The sequence below is a fragment of the Pelophylax lessonae genome (genome assembly GCF_965119305.1).
Source record: "Pelophylax lessonae genome assembly, chromosome: 5".
Lineage (NCBI taxonomy): Eukaryota > Metazoa > Chordata > Amphibia > Anura > Ranidae > Pelophylax > Pelophylax lessonae.
In genome coordinates, this window is record NC_138772.1 from 16,425,037 (window position 1) to 16,445,848 (window position 20,812).

At 40.2% G+C, this 20,812-nt stretch overlaps 1 protein-coding gene across 1 annotated transcript in view; it reads left to right on the top strand.

Moving 5' to 3' along the window:
• Positions 1–2,568: 2,568 nt before the first annotated feature.
• LOC309557245 (uncharacterized protein) overlaps positions 2,569–20,812 on the top strand; it is a 51,726-nt gene continuing 33,482 nt past the window's right edge. Inside the window, exons 1-3 of the mRNA XM_082259912.1 lie at positions 2,569–2,652; positions 10,122–10,282; positions 15,574–15,675. Coding sequence (XP_082116038.1) covers positions 10,131–10,282; positions 15,574–15,675 — 254 coding nt within the window. The 5' untranslated portion in view covers positions 2,569–2,652; positions 10,122–10,130. The remainder of the gene's footprint in view (positions 2,653–10,121; positions 10,283–15,573; positions 15,676–20,812) is intronic.

Consider the following 20,812-nt stretch of genomic DNA (forward strand, 5'->3'; position numbering starts at 1 on the left):
AACTGGGGTGTCGTTAACATTACATTGACACCCCCAGCGTATCGCATATGGCAGTGTGAACTACCAAGGGTGTGTTTGCGATGCGGGAACAGGCTGCGAATTCGCAGCCTTCCCGCATCGCATAAGTGTGAACCGAGCCTAAACGCACGACTCTGTTTGTTTGTTTTTTTTCGATGTTTTGACGAGGCACAAGCTTGAGCCCCCGTTCACACTGGGGCGACCTGTGAGGCGACCTGGTCGCCTCACAGGTCGCCGCAGGTCGCCTCCCATAGGGAAGCTGCGGACCCGTTCTGATAGGAGCGACACAAGTCGCTCCGACTCAGAAAAAGGGTCCGGAGCTTCTTTGGGGCGACCAGGAGGCGACCGTCATAGACTTCAATGTTACGAAGTCCGTGGCGGCCGCTCCGAGGTAGCGGCGCGCTGCTCGCACCGCGACCTCGGAGGTCGCGGTGCGAAGTAGCGTCGCCCCAGTGTGAATGGGGGCTTACTTTCTCTGGAATTACATAACTATAAATGTGTATTCATAAAATACAAATGTAAAAAAATATAAATGTATGTGTAAGAATATATGTATTATATGTTTAATGTATATAACATGTAAATATAGAAATATGTACAGTATATATCGTTTATATTCATACATTTACAATATATATTTACATTTTTATATACATTTATATATTTTTACGTTTACATTTTATATATCTACATTTATGTTATACACAATATATATTATACATTTATTATACACATTGTGTTTTCCTGCAAATATATGTGCATTCCTTTACATATGTGTATATATAGGAAATAGAAAGGTAAAAAGATATATATACACATTTGCTTTCCTTTTTTTTTTTTTATTACATAAATAAATGATGTTATACACTTAAATAATATATATTGTTTTATATATATATATATATATATATATATATATATATATATATAAATTTTATTTTTCTAATATATATTTATACATTTGCATTTTTTTTTACATAAAACAATATTGTTATATTGTACTTTTATTATGAGTTTTTTTTTCCTGCAAATATATGTGCATTCCTTTCCATTCTTTTTTTTATGTACAGTATATATCACTATATATTTTTACATGTTATATATTCATACATTTACAATATATATTTACATTTTTATAAACATTTATATATTTTTACGTTTACATTTTATATAATTACATTTATGTTATACACAATATATATTATACATTTATTATACACATTGTTTTTTCCTGCAAATATATGTGCATTCCTTTTTCATATGTGTATATAGAAAATATAAAATGAAAAGATCTAAATTAACCTATAAAATGTAAATGTATGTATGTGTGTGTGTGTGTATATATATATATGTGTGTGTGTATATATATGTGTATGTATATATATATATATATATATATATATATATATATATGTGTGTGTGTGTGTATATATATATATGTGTGTGTTTGTGTGTGTATGTATATATATATATATATATATATATGTGTGTGTGTGTGTGTGTATATATATATATATATATATGTGTTTGTGTGTGTATGTATGTATATATATATATATGTGTGTGTGTATTGTATGTGCTTTTTTTTTTTACATAAATAATGTTATACACTTAAATAATATATATTGTTATTTATATATATAAATTTAATTTTTCTAATATATATTTATACATTTGCATTTTTTTTTTTAGAAAGTACAAAATTAAAAGATATACATTCATCTATAAAATGTAAATGTGTGTGTGTGTATATATTTATATATTTATTTTTTAATATATATATATATATATATATATATATATATATATATATATATATATATATATATATATTATATTAAAAATAAATATATAAATATATACACACACACACATTTCCATTTTATAGGTAAATTTATATCTTTTTACTTTTATATTACACACACACACACACACACATATATACATATATGTAAATGTATAAATGCATATTAAAAAAAAAATATATATATATATATATATATATATTTTTATATGTATTTATACATTTACATATATGTATATATGTGCGTGTGTGTGTGTGTGTAATATAAAACTAAAAAGATATAAATTTACCTATAAAATGTAAATGTGTGTGTGTATATATATATATATTTATATATTTCTTTTTCAAAATATATATTTATGCATTTGCATTTTTTTTTTTTTTACATAAATAAATTATGTTATACACTTATATAATATATATTGTTATATTGCACATTTTATTATAATATATTTTTTCCTGCAAATATATGTGCATTCCTCTTCCATTCTTCTTCTTTTTTTATATATAAGAGGTGGACTTTTACAGAGCAAAACCAACTGTTGAAGCTGAGTGTAAGCAGCACCAGTGAAAACATTTGGCAGCGTCCCCCCTCCATATGGCTGCTGGGAGAGGCTCACACTGTGTTGTAGCTCAGCTTCATCAGCTGTCATTCCAGGGAGATCTCTGCCTCCTGCCACCTAGGGGTGCTTATGTGAACAGCAGCAGCCCTCTTCTATTATTTACTCTGGGACTCAACGCGAGACTGCAACTCCCATCCAAGCCTGCAGCTCTCGGTGACATCAGACCCTGGACATGGCTGAGCCAGGCTGCAGAGGAGCAACCGCAATGTAAGCTGCACCTAATGCATTCTGTAGCTCTAGCAGTAGGGATGGGGGTTGCTTTTAGCTGTAGGGAGGAGGGGAGGGTAACAGTAGGAGGAGGGGGGGGGGGGGTGCCTTGATTGCAGAGGGGATCCAGGAATGCTGGTGGGCAGGCCCATGCATGGCTTTCATTAGTGAGTATCACTTGTGCGTGCCATTGTCACCCTTACTGGGAACCAGTGACCCGCTTACTGGTCTCCCCCCCCCCCCTGTACGGCATTCCTGGCATCCATGGCTCTGTGTATAAGAGATGGGTGCTGGGAGAGGGTGGAGACGCAGGGGCAGACGCTTACAATCCTCGTAATCGCATAGTAACAGTTTCTATATGCTGATCACAGCGCAGGCGGCTCACACTGGTGTGTCCACAGGTCATTGGCAACCCAACAGGACCGGCAGCTCGCCCCGGGTGCACGCCCCTATTTTTATATATAAGATATATATATATACCTTAGATTGTAAGCTCCTTGAGGGCAGGGACTGATGTGAATGTGCAATGTATATGTAAAGCGCTGCGTAAAATTGACAGCGCTATATAAGAACCTTAAATAAAAAAAAAAATAAAAAAAAAAAAAAAATATATATATATATATATATATATATATATATATATATATAAGATCAATGGTAAAGGTACGATTATGGTCCTGTGCAAAAAAAAAAATAATATTACTTGTCAAAGGCTGTCAACTGCGCCTAGTCATCAGAAGTGCAAAAAAAAGTGCAAAAAAGGATTGCCTTTTGCAGATGCGCAAGGGTGCCATTAATTCCTAATGGTGCCCCCAAGCATGTAGCAGACGCAATCACGCCCACCGAAGTGCAAATGTTTTGATGCAGCGCAGTTTTATAAATCGTACCAGAACATTTTTTATTTTATAATTTTTGTGCAAAAAGGGCAGCCTATTAGCCCTGCATTTTTTTTGCACGTAATATAATTTTTTTTTTTTAAATTATTGCAATGATTTTTATTTTATTTTTAATTTATTACATTTTTTTCTATTGATTATTTATTATTAATAGTCATTTTTTTATGGTTACTATCGTCCTAATGAAATAATCAACCTATTGAAATTAATGGTCTGCCCTAAAACACATCCTTACATATTTTTTTTTTTTTTTGGTTTTTGCACGCAACATAATTTTTTTATTTTTTTTTATATTTCCTGAATTTTTATTATTTTATTATTTTTTACAGTAGTTATTTTATTATGAATTATTTGCTATGAATAGTCATTTTATTATAGTTATTGTCATCCTAAGGAAATTACCAGCCTATTGAAATGAATTGCTTGCCCTAAACTTGTGTATAAGTTTGTGTTTTTTGGCACACAACATTTGTTTTTTTTTATATTTCCTGAATTTTTATTTTATTATTTTTTACAGTAGTTATTTTATTATGAATTATTAATAACTTGGGATGTATCTCCTGGTATATACGAGCTTTACATATTTTTTTTTTTTTTGGTTTTTGCACGCAACATAATTTTTTTTTTTTTTTTTATATATTTCCTGAATTTTTATTATTTTATCATTTTTTTACAGTAGTTATTTTATTATTAATTATTTGCTATGAATAGTCATTTTATTATAGTTATTGTCATCCTAAGGAAATTACCAGCCTATTGAAATGAATTGCTTGCCCTAAACTTGTGTACAAGTTTGTGGGGTTTTTTTTTGCACACAACATTTTTTTTTTTTTTTATATATTTCCTGAATTTTTATTATTTTTTTTACAGTAGTTATTTTATTATGAATTATTTTCCATTAATAGTCATTTTATTATAGTTATTATCATCCTTAGGAAATCACCAGCCTATTGAAATGCCCTAAACTTGTGTACAAGTTTGTGTTTTTTTGCACACATTTTTTTTTTTTTTTATATTTCCTGAATTTTTATTATTTTATCATTTTTTACAGTAGTTATTTTATTATGAATTATTTGCCATTAATAGTCATTTTATTATAGTTATTATCATCCTTAGGAAATCACCAGCCTATTGAAATGCCCTAAACTTGTGTACAAGTTTGTGTTTTTTTGCACACAACATTTTTTTTTTTTTTTTATATTTCCTGAATTTTTATTATTTTATCATTTTTTACAGTAGTTATTTTATTATCAATTATTTGCCATTAATATTCATTTTATTATAGTTATTATCATTCTAAGGAAATTACCAGCCCATTGAACTGAATAGCCTGCCCTAAACTTGTGTACAAGTTTTTTTTTTTTTTTGCTGTGCACACAACATTTTTGTCTTGGAAATATTGCATGAATTTTTATTTTTATTATTATTATTTTTTTAACCGTAATTATTTTATTATTATTTATCATTAATAGTCATTTTATTATAGTTATTGTCATTCTAAGGAAATTACCAGCCTATTGAAATGAATTGCTTGCCCTAAACTTGTGTACAAGTTTGTGGTTTTTTTTTTTTGCACACATTTTTTTTTTTTTTATATTTCCTGAATTTTTATTATTTTATTATTTTTTTTACAGTATTTATTTTATTATGAATTATTTGCCATTAATAGTCATTTTATTATAGTTATTATCATCCTTAGGAAATCACCAGCCTATTGAAATGCCCTAAACTTGTGTACAAGTTTGTGTTTTTTTGCACACAACATTTTTTTTTTTTTTATATTTCCTGAATTTTTATTATTTTATCATTTTTTTTACAGTAGTTATTTTATTATGAATTATTTGCCATTAATAGTCATTTTATTATAGTTATTATCATCCTTAGGAAATCACCAGCCTATTGAAATGCCCTAAACTTGTGTACAAGTTTGTGTTTTTTTGCACACAACATTTTTTTTTTATATTTCCTGAATTTTTATTATTTTATCATTTTTTACAGTAGTTATTTTATTATCAATTATTTGCCATTAATATTCATTTTATTATAGTTATTATCATTCTAAATTACCAACCCATTGAACTGAATAGCCTGCCCTAAACTTGTGTACAAGTTTTTTTTTTTTTTTTTTTTTTGCTGTGCTCACAACATTTTTGTCTTGGAAATATTGCATGAATTTTTTTTATTTTTATTATTATTATTTTTTTTAACCGTAATTATTTTATTATTATTTATCATTAATAGTCATTTTATTATAGTTATTGTCATCCTAAGGAAATTACCAGCCTATTGAAATTAATAGCCTGCCCTAAACTTGTGTACAAGTTTTTTTTTTTTTTTTGCTTGCACACATTTTTTTTCTTGGAAATATTGCATGAATTTTTAGTTTTATTATTATATATTTTTTTTAACAGTAATTATTTTATTATTATTTATCATTTATAGTCCTTTTATTATAGTTGTTATCATCCTAAGGAAAGTACCAGCCTATTGAAATAAAAACCCTGCCCTAAAACGCACACTCGGGCGCATCTCCTGCTGTGTACAAGTTTTTTTTTTATTTGTTGTTTTTTTTGGAAAATATTGCATGCATTTTTATTTATATTATTTATTTTTTTACAGTAATTATTTTTTTATTCATTATTTATCATTAATAGTCATTTTATTATAGTTATTATCATCCTTAGGAAATTACTAGCCTATTTAAACGAATAGCCTGCCCTAAAACGCACTCTCGGGCGCATCTCCTACTGCATACAAGTTTTTTTGTTTTTTTTGCACACATTTTTTTTTTTTTTTTTTAAATATTGCATGCATTTTTAGTTTTATTATTTAATTATTTTTTTACAGCAATTATTTTATTATGAAATCTTTATCATTAATAGTAATTCTATTATAGTTATACTAATAAAATTATCAGCCTATTGAAATTAACAGCCTGCTCTAAATACCACTCTCAGGTGCATCTCTTGGTGTGTACAAGCCCTACATCTTTTTTTCTTTTTTTGCGCGCAACATTAATTTTTTTTTTAAAATATTGCCTGAATTTCTATTGTTTTTTACAGCAATTATTTTATTATGAATTATTTATCATTAATAGTCATTTTATTATAGTTCTTATCATCCCAAGGAAATTACCAGCCTATTGAAATGAATAGCCTGCCCTAAAACGCACTCTTGGGTGCATCTCCTGCTGTGTACAAGTTTTTTTTTTTTTTTTTTTTATGCACCCAAATTTTTTATTTTTTTTTAAATATTGCATGGATTTTTATTTTTAATTTTTTAAAGTAATTTTATTATTATTATTATTATTAATAGTCATTTTATTATAGTTATCATCCTAAGGAATTTGCCAGCCCATTGAAGTGAATAGCCTGCCCTAAAACGCACTCTTGGGCTCATCTCCTGCTGTGTACAAGTTTTGTTTTTTTGGGGGGGGTTTTTTTTGCACACATTTTTTTTTCTTGGAAATATTGCATGAATTTTTAGTTTTATTATTTAATTATTTTTCTACAGTAATTCTTTTATTATTCATTATCTATCATTAATAGTCATTTTATTATGGTAATTTTCATCCTAATAAAATTATCGGCCTATTGAAATTAACAGCGTGCCTTAAAACTCACTCTTGGGCGCATCTCCTGGTGTGTACGAGTCTTACATTTTTTTACATAAATTTTTTGAAATATTGCACGAGTTTTTATTTTTAATTATTGCACATATCAATCGTTTATTGAAACATTGCATGAGTTTTTTTATTTTTAATTATTGCACATATATTTTTTTGGAAATTTTGCATGATTTTTTATTTTATTATTTTCAGCCTGCCCTAAAACCCACTCTGGGGCGCATCTCCTGGTGTGTACGAGTCTTACATTTTTTTTACATACATTTTTTGAAATATTGCATGAGTTTTTATTTTTAATTATTGCACATACATTGTGTACTCTCGAGGGTACGTAAAGTTAGTGTACTTAAAACGGGGTATGCCTGTATATTTTGATCTATTCACTATAACTGTGTAAAGTGGACATCTACCCCCAGAAGAAGACTTCAGGTTGAAACGCGTCAGAGCTTCTGTGTCCATTACTACTTTGACATCTGTATTTGTATTTATATCAGGGGCCTTCCCGTATATATACATTAATGCCCTCTTGTATGTTTTCATGGGTTTTTTTTTTAATCTTACCCAACAATGATCTTTCATTGATGTATTTTACTGTTTTTTGTATCAATAAAAAATCTTTTTTTAGAATATTAATTTCTATTATTTACATTTCTATTCTCCATTATATATATTTTTTTTCTTTATTTGGTATCGCATAGTCCCAATCCCCCCCTTGTCCCTCTGTGGACTTTTTACTATATATTTATATATATATTTATTTATTTTTTTTGTTTATTTATATATATATATATATATATATATATATATATATATATATATATATACATTTTCATTTTTTTTACATACATAAATTATGCTATACACTTTTGTATAATATTTATTGTACATTTATTATATTTTTTTTCCCCTGAAAATAAATGTGCATTCGTTTTTCCATTCTTTTTTTTTTTTTTTTTTTTTTGAAGAGGTGGACTTTAACAGAGCAAAAACAACTGTTGAGACGCTCTGTGAGCACCAGTGAAAATATTTGGGAGCGTATTTTCTGCTCGGCCAACCCCCCTTCTTCCCCATCCCAGTCCCTCCCCATCCTGCTGAACTGTGCACGTGCACACAAGGTGGGGGCAAGCAAGCCACAATCTTACTATCTTACCCAACAATGATCTTTCATTGATGTATTTTACTGTTTTTCATATCAATAAAAAATATTTTTTTTAGAATATTAATTTCTAACATTTACATTTCTATTCTCCATTATAATTTTTTTCTTTTTTCTTTATCTGGTATCGCATAGTCCCAATTCCCCCCTTGTCCCTCTGTGGACTGTTCACTATATATATATATATATATATATATATATATATATATATATATATATATACTGTATATACAGTATATGTGTGTGTGTATATATATATATATATATGTGTATATATATATATATATATATACATTTTTTTCTTCTTATTTTATATATATATATATATATATATATATATATACATTTGCATTTTTATTTTTTTTACATAAATTATGCTATACACTTTTATATAATATTGATTGTACATTTATTATAATTTTTTTTTTCCTGCAAATATATTTTTGGGTATCTGGTATCGCTTGGTATTTGGTATCGCATAGTCCCAATTCCCCCCTTGTCCCTCTGTGGACTTTTCACTATATATTTATATATATATATATATATATATATATATATATATATATTTATTTTTTTTGTTTATATATATATAAATATATATATATATATATATATATATATATATATATATATATATATATATACATTTTCATTTTTTTTTACATAGATAAATAATGCTATACACTTTTGTATAATATTTATTGTACATTTATTATATTTTTTTTCCCCCTGAAAATAAATGTGCATTCCTTTTCCATTCTTTTTTTTTTTTTTTTTTTGGAAGAGGTGGACTTTAACAGAGCAAAAACAACTGTTGAGACACTCTGTGAGCAGCAGTGAAAATATTTGGCAGCTTGTTCTACCCCCTGGTCATGAAGGCGGTATAACCTTTCCGGCGGTTGAAGTAGTTATAGAAAAAGTCATCCTTCCAAAATTGTCCAATGTAGTCGAGTGTTGTATCCCTATGGGTTTGGATGGTAATAAAAAATATTCTTATTCCTATGGTTGTATTTGTTCTGCTTGAAGAAGAGGGAGTTCCGAAACGTGTTGGACGTAGAAGGCCCCTTTCTCACGGGGCGGATCCGCTCGGCGGACTCCGCTAGCTCAGCGTGGATCACTTAGTTGATCCCCGCTGAGCAGGCAGAGGACAGATCCATCTCTGCTCACTGTGCAGAGACGGACCTGTCAAGAGTCCCGCTCTCCTCTATGGGGAGATCCAATGAAAACGGACATCATGTCCGCGTTCATCCGATTCCGACCCAATGGACGGATGGCGAATGTATCGCCAGCCGTCTGTTTTAAGTGGATCTTGCTGGATCGGATGACAGATGGGTGTCAGCAGACACATCTCCACTGACATCCCCCTCTCCATAGAGGAGAATGGGTGGCCCAATCAGGTCCGCCTGAAAAACAGACAGGCGGACCTGATCAGTCCAATCATGTGAAAGGGGCGTAACTTTTAAACAAATTATAAATAAAATCTGGAAACTCTTTACAATGTATTTTTAATGTATCTTGTACTATGGACAATGTAGCAAGGGGGTTAGAAACAACCCAAGTTAGGTGGACATAATCCAGGAACTCTATTAAGGAGATACTCCCTGCTGGAGTCCCCAAGAGAGATGGAAGTAGACCGTAGGTGACCCAACCCACCAGACCCATCCCGTAGAAATGTTTTTGGATGGACTTGCCCTTTGGCTACTTTTTGACTTGCCACGTGCGGTAGTTACTATGTTGCATTCGAAAACCAAAGTAGACTTCCGTGTAATGTATGGTTGTCTTCTCTCTTCAGATTGGCTGCATGATTCCAAGCATGGACAATCCGCTCCTTTCTCAGCTGGTGAATGGGATTTCCAGTGCCGTTCCACCTTCCCAGTCCAAACTGTACAGCAGCTGGTCTGTGTGTGACGAAGAAACCAAAACCCCTTCCATAGCAGACTGTTTGGAGAAGAGGTAACATTAGAAATAAAGCGATATCTGTCTCATTGATCTCACTCTATAGGATGTTCAGATATTCATATCAGTCCCTGAACCCAAAGGACTCTAAATTTTTATATGCCTTCTACCGACTTGCAATAATTTTGGGTGTAATCCAATTAAACTACCAGGATTGTTGGACATGGGCGGAGCTTGAGGGGTCGCAGGGGTTCGGTGGAGCTTGAGGGGTCGCAGGGTCGGGACCCACCCAGGCTTGTCCCCCACCCAGGGTTGTCCTAAGGACCTAGGCCCTCTGAGTTTCCAATTTCACCTACACAGGGTGACGGGGCAAGCCCTTTCTCCCAGTGGCACACTCTCTGTTCACCTCCCCCACTCAGGTCAGTAAAGCACCTCCCTCCCCACCCTGGTCAACCGTGCACATGCACACAAGGTGGGGGGACGTGGGCGGAGCTTGAGTGGTTGCAGGTCACCGCCCATGTTCCCACCCAGGCCCGCGCCCTCTGAGTTTCCGGTTTCACCTACACAGGGCAATAGGGCAATCCCTTTCTACCAGTGGCACACTCTCTGCTCACCTCCCCCACCCCCCTCGCTCAGGTCAGTAAAGCCCCTCCTTCCCCACCCTGCCTAACTGTGCAGATGCACACAAGGTGGGGGGGACATGGGCGGATCTCGAGGGGTTGCAGGTCGCCACCCATGTTCCCACCCAGGCCCGCGTCCTCTGAGTTTCACCTACACAGGGGGATGGATGCGGCCCTTACCCCAAGCGGTGCACCCTTAGCCCAATATAGACACTCCCTCCCCACCCTGATCAACCGTGCATGTGCAAACAAGGTGGGGGGGCATGAGCGGAGCTTGAGGGGTTGCAGGTCGGCGCCCATGTTCACACCCAGGCCCTCTGAGTTTCTGGTTTCACTTACACGGGGCGACTGGGCAAGCCCTTTCCCCCAGGAGCAAACTCTCTGCTCACCCACCCTCAGCCCAGTATAGCCCCTCCCTCCCCACCCTGATCAACCCTGCACATGCACACAAGGTGGGGGGGACATGAGCGGAGCTTGAGGGGTTGCAGGTTGCCACCCATGCTCCAGGGGGCCTGTGCAGCTTCCCTGTTATATTAGGTTTTACACTGTGTTGTTGGGGAAAGCCCATGCTGCGTCACCCTGTATGGGTAATTCAGTAAACAAAGAGGGCCGGCTGGGTCAGGGCCCATCCAGTCTTGTCCAGGCCACTCTGAGTTTCTGGTTTTAACTACACAGGGTGATGGGGCAAGCCCTTTCCCCCAACGGTGCTTTCTCTGCTCGGCCCACACACCCCAATGGCGCTCAGCCCCTCCCTCCCCACCCTGATCAACCGTGCATGTTTACACAAGGTGGGTAGACATGGGTGGAGCTTGATGGATTGCAGGTGTGGCATTGGAGACCCTGTCCATGCTCCAGAGGACCCGAGCAGCCTCCCTGTCATATTAGATTTTACACGGTGTCCCTGGGGAAGAGTGTGTGCCGTGTCACCCTGCATGGGTAATTCAGTAAATGAAGAGGGCCGGCTGGGCTGGGGCCCACCCAGGCTCGGGCTGGGGCCCACCCAGGCTCATCCTGGGCCCTCTGAATGTCCGGATTCACCTACACAGGGTGACATGGCAAGCCCTTACCTCCAGCGCCGCACTCTCTGCTCTGCCAACCCCCCTTCTTACCCATCCCAGTCCCTCCCCACCCTGCAGAACCGTGCATGTGCACACAAGGTGAGGGCAGGCAAGCCACATTCTGAGCTGCCGGGTGAAAGTGGTGGGCTTGTACATGAAGCTGGAAGTCAGTTTCTGCTTTTACATACAAGCCTACCACTTTCAACCGGCAGCTAAGAGTGGCCTGCCTGCCCCCATCTTGTCTGCACGTGCAGCAGGAGTATCTTGGCGCGCGGTGGGAGTATCTTGGCGCGCAGTGGAAGTGGCGGGTGGTGGAAGGGGCTCAAGTCAACTTTTTCATGGGGCCCCACAAGCGTCAAGCTACCCCTCTGCTGTAGGAGATAACCCCATGAAGAGGGCGTTTTTTAAAAAGAGTTGAGAGTGGAAGGGTGGGTGAAAACCCCGGAACGTCATCGTCCTAAACTAGCAAATGACTACTACAGGAAAAGAACGAGGGTCTTTCTAGGACAGCGCCTGTGGATACAAATTCAAGACATTTATTTATCAAAAATCTATCCAGATATATCAACCACTGGACTACTGAGGTACATTTATAAACCGCATGGTGCACAGGGGGTTATATCAAGATGACGGCTGCAGCTTTGAACTTGGTACCAGCTTTTAACAGCCAGTGAAGGGCTTTCCAACAAAAGGGATCCAGGCAGCTCTAGAGCCTCCCGATCACTTTTTGGAGCTCTTAACCTTCCCCATTCACAGTGGTTCCCGGGCTCTCCTGTTCCTCCAGGATGGGGGAAAATTGCTTGTACAGTAAGAGTGGAGGTACTCACAGAACATTGGTTCCCGGTCCCTCCTGTGACTAATGACCCCGGGTCTCAATTGGCTAGTGTAGCCGAGTAGACGATCTGTGCTGGAATAGCTGTACTGGAGGGCAGGGGAGACATCAGGGGTCTAATAGACCAGCCTTTTTCAACCAGGGTGCCCAGGCTCCCTGGGGTGCCTGTAGGTTTCTTCAGGGTGCCTTGGGAAAATGCCTAAAAAGTGCCCCAAAATTGTATACAAGCCCACGTGTAGATGAACCCTACCTTTTAGATACACAAAGCCACAGCTTTTCATTGTGCACCATTACAACCTTCTCACTGCCAGCATCCTAACGGTCAATGACATCATCACTTGATAAGGAGGATGTCCGTTGCCTGCATATCATCCTTGTTTGACCCTCTCCATCAGCTGGGGGGTCTCATTATCTAGGTGATGGAGAAAAACTGAGGGAGAAGACAAACATTGGAATACTAGTCAGTGCATGTTTGCAAAAGTGTATTTGCTTTGGAAGAATAAATAACCTCACATTGGGTGTCCTACGGTGTGTTGATGTTGCTGCATTATGTAAAACTATTAGAATTGTTTTTACATTTTACAATGGGGTGCCTCAAGATTGTCCATAATTTTGGAGGGTGCCTCAAGACTGTCCATAGTTTAGGAGGGTGCCTCAAGACTGTCCATAATTTTGGAGGGTGCTTCAAGACTGTCCATAATTTTAGATGGTGCCTCAACTGTCCATACTTGTGGAGGGTGCCTCAAGACTGTCCATAGTTTTGGAGGGTGCCTCAAGACTGTCCATAATTTTGGAGGGTGCCTCAAGACTGTCCATAGTTTTGGAGGGTGCCTCAAGACTGTCCATCCTTTTGGAGGGTGCCTTAAGACTGTCCATCCTTTTGGAGGGTGCCTCAAGACTGTCCATCATTTTGGAGGGTGCCTCAAGACTGTCCATCATTTTGGAGGGTGCCTCAAGATTGTCCATCATTTTGGAGGGTGCCTCAAGACTGTCCATCATTTTGGAGGGTGCCTCAAGACTGTCCATCATTTTGGAGGGTGCCTCAAGACTGTCCATAGTTTTGGAGGGTGCCTCAAGACTGTCCATAATTTTGGAGGGTGCCTCAAGACTGTCCATAGTTTTGGAGGGTGCCTCAAGACTGTCCATCCTTTTGGAGGGTGCCTCAAGACTGTCCATCCTTTTGGAGGGTGCCTCAAGACTGTCCATCATTTTGGAGGGTGCCTCAAGACTGTCCATCATTTTGGAGGGTGCCTCAAGACTGTCCATCATTTTGGAGGGTGCCTCAAGACTGTCCATCATTTTGGAGGGTGCCTCAAGACTGTCCATCATTTTGCAGGGTGCCTCAAGACTGTCCATCATTTTGGAGGGTGCCTCAAGACTGTCCATCATTTTGGAGGGTGCCTCAAGATTGTTCATAATTTTGGAGGGTGCCTCAAGATTGTTCATAATTTTTGAGGGTGCCTCAAGATTGTCCATAGTTTTTGAGGGTGCCTCAAGATTGTCCATAATTTTGGAGGGTGCCTCAAGATTGTCCATAGTTTTGGAGGGTGCCTCAAGATTGTCCATAATTTTGGAGGGTGCCTCAAGACTGTATGATTTTGGAGGGTGCCTCAAGACTGCCCATAATTTTGGACAGTGCCTCAAGACTGTCCATAGTTTTGGAGGGTGCCTCAAGATTGTCCATAGTTTTGGAGGGTGCCTCAAGATTGTCCATAATTTTGGAGGGTGCCTCAAGACTGTCCATAATTTTGGAGGGTGCCTCAAGACTGTCCATAGTTTTGGAGGGTGCCTCAAGACTGTCCATAGTTTTGGAGGGTGCCTCAAGATTGTCCATAATTTTGGAGGGTGCCTCAAGATTGTCCATAATTTTGGAGGGTGCCTCAAGACTGTCCATAATTTTGGAGGGTGCCTCAAAACTGTCCATCATTTTGGAGGGTGCCTCAAGATTGTTCATAATTTTGGAGGGTGCCTCAAGATTGTTCAGAATTTTAAAGGGTGCCTCGGCTGAATAAAGGTTGAGAAACACTGTACTAGACCATAAAGAAGACATGGTACCTACCCTGCTGTCCCATAAGGGGCCAGTTTGAAGACCACTGGTCTACCCCATGGAAACACCACTGAATGGCTGGATGGAGGACAATTGTTTTACTTTCTCGTCCAAACGATCAAACAAAATTCTACAAGTGTCAGGCCAGCCTAAGGTGTGCTACTCTGGTTTCCCAGGCTGAGACTGGTCATGTGATTATAGTGAAGGCAGACTCTCACACGCTAAATCAAAACCTCCATAATAGAAGCGGGTAAGGATTTGAAGACTGAATGATCTGGAGGGGGATTTTTTTTTTTAAATTAACAAAACTGAAGTTTAATGTGGTATTAATGGTTTAGATTAATAAAAAAACTAAAAGTATAACAAAATGTTATACTTACCTGCTCTGTGCTGTGGTTTTGCACAGAGCGGCCCCGATCCTCTTCTTCTCGGTTCCCCCCGCCGGCGCTCCTGGCTCCTCCCCTTTGACCAATGCCCCCAATAGCAAGCCGCTCCATAACACACATAGAGCCAAGGCTCGGTCCCGCCCCCTGCTCTCTCTTTATTGGCTCACTGGCTGTGATTGACAGCAGTAGGAGCCAATGTCTCAGCCAATAAGAAGAGGGGGTCCCGGGACAGCTGAGGCTCTTATGCACATCACTGGATCGAGATGGGGCTCAGGTAAGTATTAGGGGGGCTGTGGGAGGAGCAGCACAGCATAAAATGCATGAAGATAAAAAATCTCAAGCCTTTTTAACCACTTTAAAGTCATCAAATTACCTTCTGTTCTTTTTTGTTCTTCTTTTTTAAAGTGCCGTTTTCACTTACCCCGACTCTGAAAACCGGACAGATGTCTTCGGATTGATGTCAAACCTCCCAGAAGACACAAACAAAATTGATGCTGTGACTGACTGGTAAGTACTTATAGGGTCTTCTGACATGGCTTCTCTTTACTGAAGTGTTGCTGCGCCCTCGGGTAGCGCTTACTCCTATCAGGCATTATACAACCTTCTGAATGTGACCATTCAGTGGCCTGAGTGGCCAGTCACTGGGCCTGAACATTGGTATGTGAGGGGGCCATGTCATCATCCATCGGGTAACCTTTCTACTTTGGTGGGGTTGGGCTATCAGGAGACAATGGCTGTTTGACCTGAATAGGTAGGTGACCGCAGAGGCGTAACAAGAACCTTCAGGGCCCTTTACCCCCATTGTGGGACCCTTTATTACAAACCCACAGCGGGCCACCTTCCTGCCGTCTTGGGGTCCCCCCCCCACGGTGGTGGAGCGCCATAACCCTGTTTCAAGTGCGACCCTGGTAGTTCTGCCACTGGTAACAGTAGTTCTTTTTTTTTATAAATTTTTTACCATTTAATTTATTTTTATTTTCTTTTACAATTTTATTTTTTATTATTATTTTTTTTTTACTTTTATTTTTAGGACCCCCCTTGGGGGGTGTAGGAGCGTGGGACATGCTCCTCCATCTTTAGTATCCATTTTGTATATCTATGTGTTTAAACTCCATTTAAGATACAGATTTATGCACGTATCTCGCAATTGACACATTATAGCATGTTCTAATTATACTATCTGTCTCCTGTAGAATACCGTCGCCTTCTAGTTCTTCTTTCTGTGGATGAGATCAGAAATGTCTAAGCTTTGGTGAAATATCAAGGGTCTACACAGACCCCTGGTGTCTCACTTTTGAGATAGAGAAAGGAAGTGAGGACAGATTCATCAGTCCCTTTCTCTGCAGCCTCAGCTGCACACAATGAATGAACAGGAATGCTGTACAGAGGCTTCCTGTTCATTCATGAACTGAGGCATAAGAAACACAGTTTGCCGATCACTGACTTAATTCATTAAAACAAGGAAGGGGCCGGCAAATTACAGATTTACCAGCTCCTTCCCCACTCTCCTTACTGACAGCAGCAGCCGGTGGGAGGGGGAAACCTGGCTGTGCTGGGGGGGGGTCAGGGAAGGACAAAGGTGCACTGGGTCAGAAGGACAGGGATAGGGAGGTAGCGGGAGAAGCACATGGAGGAGCCAATGCCCTCCAGTTCCTCCCGCAGCCACTGAATGTTTGTGGGAGGGAGAGGAGGGTTCAGCGGCTGCATGGAGGGATCAGTTCCTCTTTATGCTGCCGCCCTCCTATCCAGTTTCCCAGGGGGGCCTGGGACAACAATGGTGAACCCTGGGTGGACGCAATTCTTAACCACTTTACAACCTCCCGCCGCAGTTATACTGCAGCAGGCAGCCGCTCCTGGGCAAACCGACGTAGGTATACATCGGTTGCTTTCAGGCAACTAGGGGGCGTGCGCGTGCTCCCGCCCCCGCTGGTCAGCCAGGAAGCCGATGCACGGGGCAGGCGGCTCCTATTGCCGCCTGCCACCCGCCATCGCTCCTCGCTGAGAGAGAAGAACGTTTGTAAACACAGCTGACCGCTATTCTCCCTGGAGTGATCACAGAGCCCCTGTGATCCTTCTATATAGGATCACAGGTCTCTATGATCATTTCACAAGTCACGCCTCCATACAGTTAAAATCACTCCCCTAGGTACACATTTAACCCCTTGATCACCCACAGTGTTAACCCCTTCCCTGCCAGTGTCATTATTACAGTAACAATGCATATTTTTAGCACTGATTACTGTAGTAATGTCACTGGTCCCCCCAAAAGTGTCAAAAATGTCAGTTAGGGGTCCAATCTGTCCACCGCAATGTCGCAGTCCTGCAAAAAAATCGCAGATCGCCACCATTACTAGTTAAAAAAAAAAAAAAACAATAAAAATGACATAAATCTTTCCCGTAGTTAGTAGACGCGATAACTTTTGCGCAAACCAATCAAAATACGCTTATTGCGATTTTTTTTTTTTACCAAAAATATGTAGCAGAAAGCAAATTGGCCTAAAATGTTAAAAAAATTTGATTTTTAAATTTTTTTTTTTTTTTTTGGGAATGTTATTTATAGCAGAATGTGAAAAATATTGTTTTTTTTTTTTTTTTTCAGAATTGTCACTTTTTTGTTTATAGCGTAAAAAATTAAAATAGCACAGGTGATAAAATACCACCAAAAGAAAGCTCTATTTGTGGGCAAAAAAAGGATATTTGGATACAGCGTTGCACAACTGCGCAATTGTCCGTTAAAGTAACACATTGCACAATCGCAAAATAAGGCCTATTTATTAAGGGGGAAAATCTTCCGGTCCAGAAGTGGTTAAATAGTCATGAGGCTAAGGGGTAGAGGAATGAGGGGTAATCCTTACCATATTCCCTCTTCTGGCAGGCTTTGTCACCCTTTGCAACTTGTCCCCAAATGTCTTTTCTCTGTGGCACTTCAGCCGCCACTTGTAACTGCATACAATCTCCAAATACTCCTCTCTAGGTTTCTCACCCCCCGCCCCCCTGCGCTGCACCGACAGGAGGATACCTCTGTCTGTGACCAGCTGAAATTTATAATGCAAAGACAGCAGGTGGAGCCACTCAATTTCAAAGTCCACAAAATATTTATTAAAGTTACCAGAAACAAGATTAACACACCTCTTACGCGTTTCTCACTCCATCCAGCACTTGGGACTTCAAAATGTGGCATCGGAGAATCAGCAGAGCTGGGGGACAGGGCGGGAGAAACTGGCAGATGTTATACGTGGTGAGAAGCATGGGAGAAATATAGCGGGAGGTGAGCAAGGACTGGAGGGAGAAAGGACTGAGTGGCGGAAAATCAGCAGAGCTGGGGGACCAGAGCAAGAGAAACTAGCAGATGTCACTCGTGGTGTGGAGCATGGGACCAATATAGCAGGAGGTGAGCAGGGACTGGAGGGAGTAAGGACTCAGGGGCAGAGAATCAGCAGAGCTGGGGGACCAGGGGGGGGGAGAAACTAACAGATGTCACACATGGTGTGCAGCATGGGAGAAAATATAGCAGGAGGTGAGCAGAGACTGGAGGGAGAAGGACTGAGTGGGGGAGAATTAGCAAAACTGGGGGACCAGAGCAAGAGAAACTAGCAGATGTCTCTCGTGGTGTGGGGCATGGGAGCAATATAGCAGGAGGTGAGCAGGGACTGGAGAGAGTAAGGACTGAAGGGCAGAGAATCAGCAGAGTTGGGGGACCAGGGCGGGAGAAAACCAGTAGATGTCACACATGGTGTGCAGCATGGGAGAAAATATAGCAGGAAGTGAGCAGGGACTGGAGGGAGAAAGGACTGAGGGGGGGGGGGGAGAATCAGCAGAGCTGGGGGACCATGGCCAGTGTGCAGCATTTCATTCCATCCAGAACTTCAAAATGTGGCATCTGAGAATCAGCAGAGTTGGGGGACAGGGCGGGAGAAACTCGCAGATGTTATACGTGGTGAGAAGCATGGGAGAAATATAGCGGGAGGTGAGCAGGGACTGGAGGGGGAAAGGACTGAGTGGTGGGGAATTAGCAGAGCTGGGGGACCAGAGCAAGAGAAACTAGCAGATGTCTCTCGTGGTGTGGGGCATGGGAGCAATATAGCAGGAGGTGAGCAGGGACTGGAGGGAGTAAGGACTGAAGGGCAGAGAATCAACAGAGTTGGGGGACCAGGGCGGAAGAAAACCAGTAGATGTCACACATGGTGTGCAGCATGGGAGAAATATAGCAGAAGGGGGGGAAGAAACTGGAGGGAGAAAGGACTGAGTGGGGGAAAATCAGCAGAGCTGGGGGACCAGGGCCGGTGTGCAGCGTTTTACTCCATCCAGAACTGCAAAATGTGGCATTTGAGAATTAGCAGAGCTTGGGGACAGGTTGGGAGAAACTGGCAGATATTATATGTGGTGAGAAGCATGGGAGAAATATAGCGGGAGGTGAGCAGGGACTGGAGGGAGAAAGGACTGAGTGGCAGAAAATCAGCAGAGCTGGGGGACCAGAGCAAGAGAAACTAGCAGATGTCACTCGTGGTGTGGAGCATGGGAGCAATATAGCAGGAGGTGAGCAGGGACTGGAGGGAGTAAGGACTCAGGGGCAGTGAATCAGCAGGGCTGGGGGACCAGGGCGGGAGAAACTAACAGATGTCACACTTGGTGTGCAGCATGGGAGAAAATATAGCAGGAAGTGAGTAGAGACTGGAGGGAGAAGGACTGAGTGGGGGAGAATCAGCAGAGCTGGGGGACCAGGGCTGGTGTGCAGTGTTTCGTCCAGAACTTCAAAATGTGGCATCTGAGAATCAGCAGAACTGGGGGACAGGGCGGGAGAAACTGGCAGATGTTACGCGTGGTGAGAAGCATGGGAGAAATATAGCGGGAGGTGAGCAGGGACTGGAGGGGGAAAGGACTGAGTGGTGGGGAATTAGCAGAGCTGGGGGGCCAGAGCAAGAGAAACTAGCAGATGTCTCTCGTGGTGTGGTGCATGGGAGCAATATAGCAGGAGGTGAGCAGGGACTGGAGGGAGTAAGGACTTATGGGCAGAGAATCAGCAGAGCTGGGGGACCAGGGCGGGAGAAACTAACAGATGTCACACGTGGTGTGCAGCATGGGAGAAAATATAGGAGGTGAGCAGGGAATGGAGGGAGAAGGACTGGGTGGTGGAGAATCAGCAGAGCTGGGGGACTGGGGCGGGAGAAACTGGCAGATGTTATACGTGGTGAGAAGCATGGGAGAAATATAGTCGGAGGTGAGCAGGGACTGGAGGGGGAAAGGACTGAGTGGTGGAAAATCAGCAGAGCTGGGGGACCAGAGCAAGAGAAACTAGCAGATGTCTCTCGTGGTGTGGTGCATGGGAACAGTATAGCAGGAGGTGAGCAGGGACTGGAGGGAGTAAGGACTGAAGGGCAGAGAATCAACAGAGTTGGGGGACCAGGGCGGGAGAAAAACAGTAGATGTCACACATGGTGTGCAGCATGGGAGAAAATATAGCAGGAAGTGAGCAGGGACTGGAGGGAGAAAGGACTGAGGGGGGGAGAATCAGCAGAGCTGGGGGACCATGGTCAGTGTGCAGCATTTCATTCCATCCAGAACTTCAAAATGTGGCATCTGAGAATCAGCAGAGTTGGGGGACAGGGCGGGAGAAACTGGCAGATGTTATACGTGATGAGAAGCA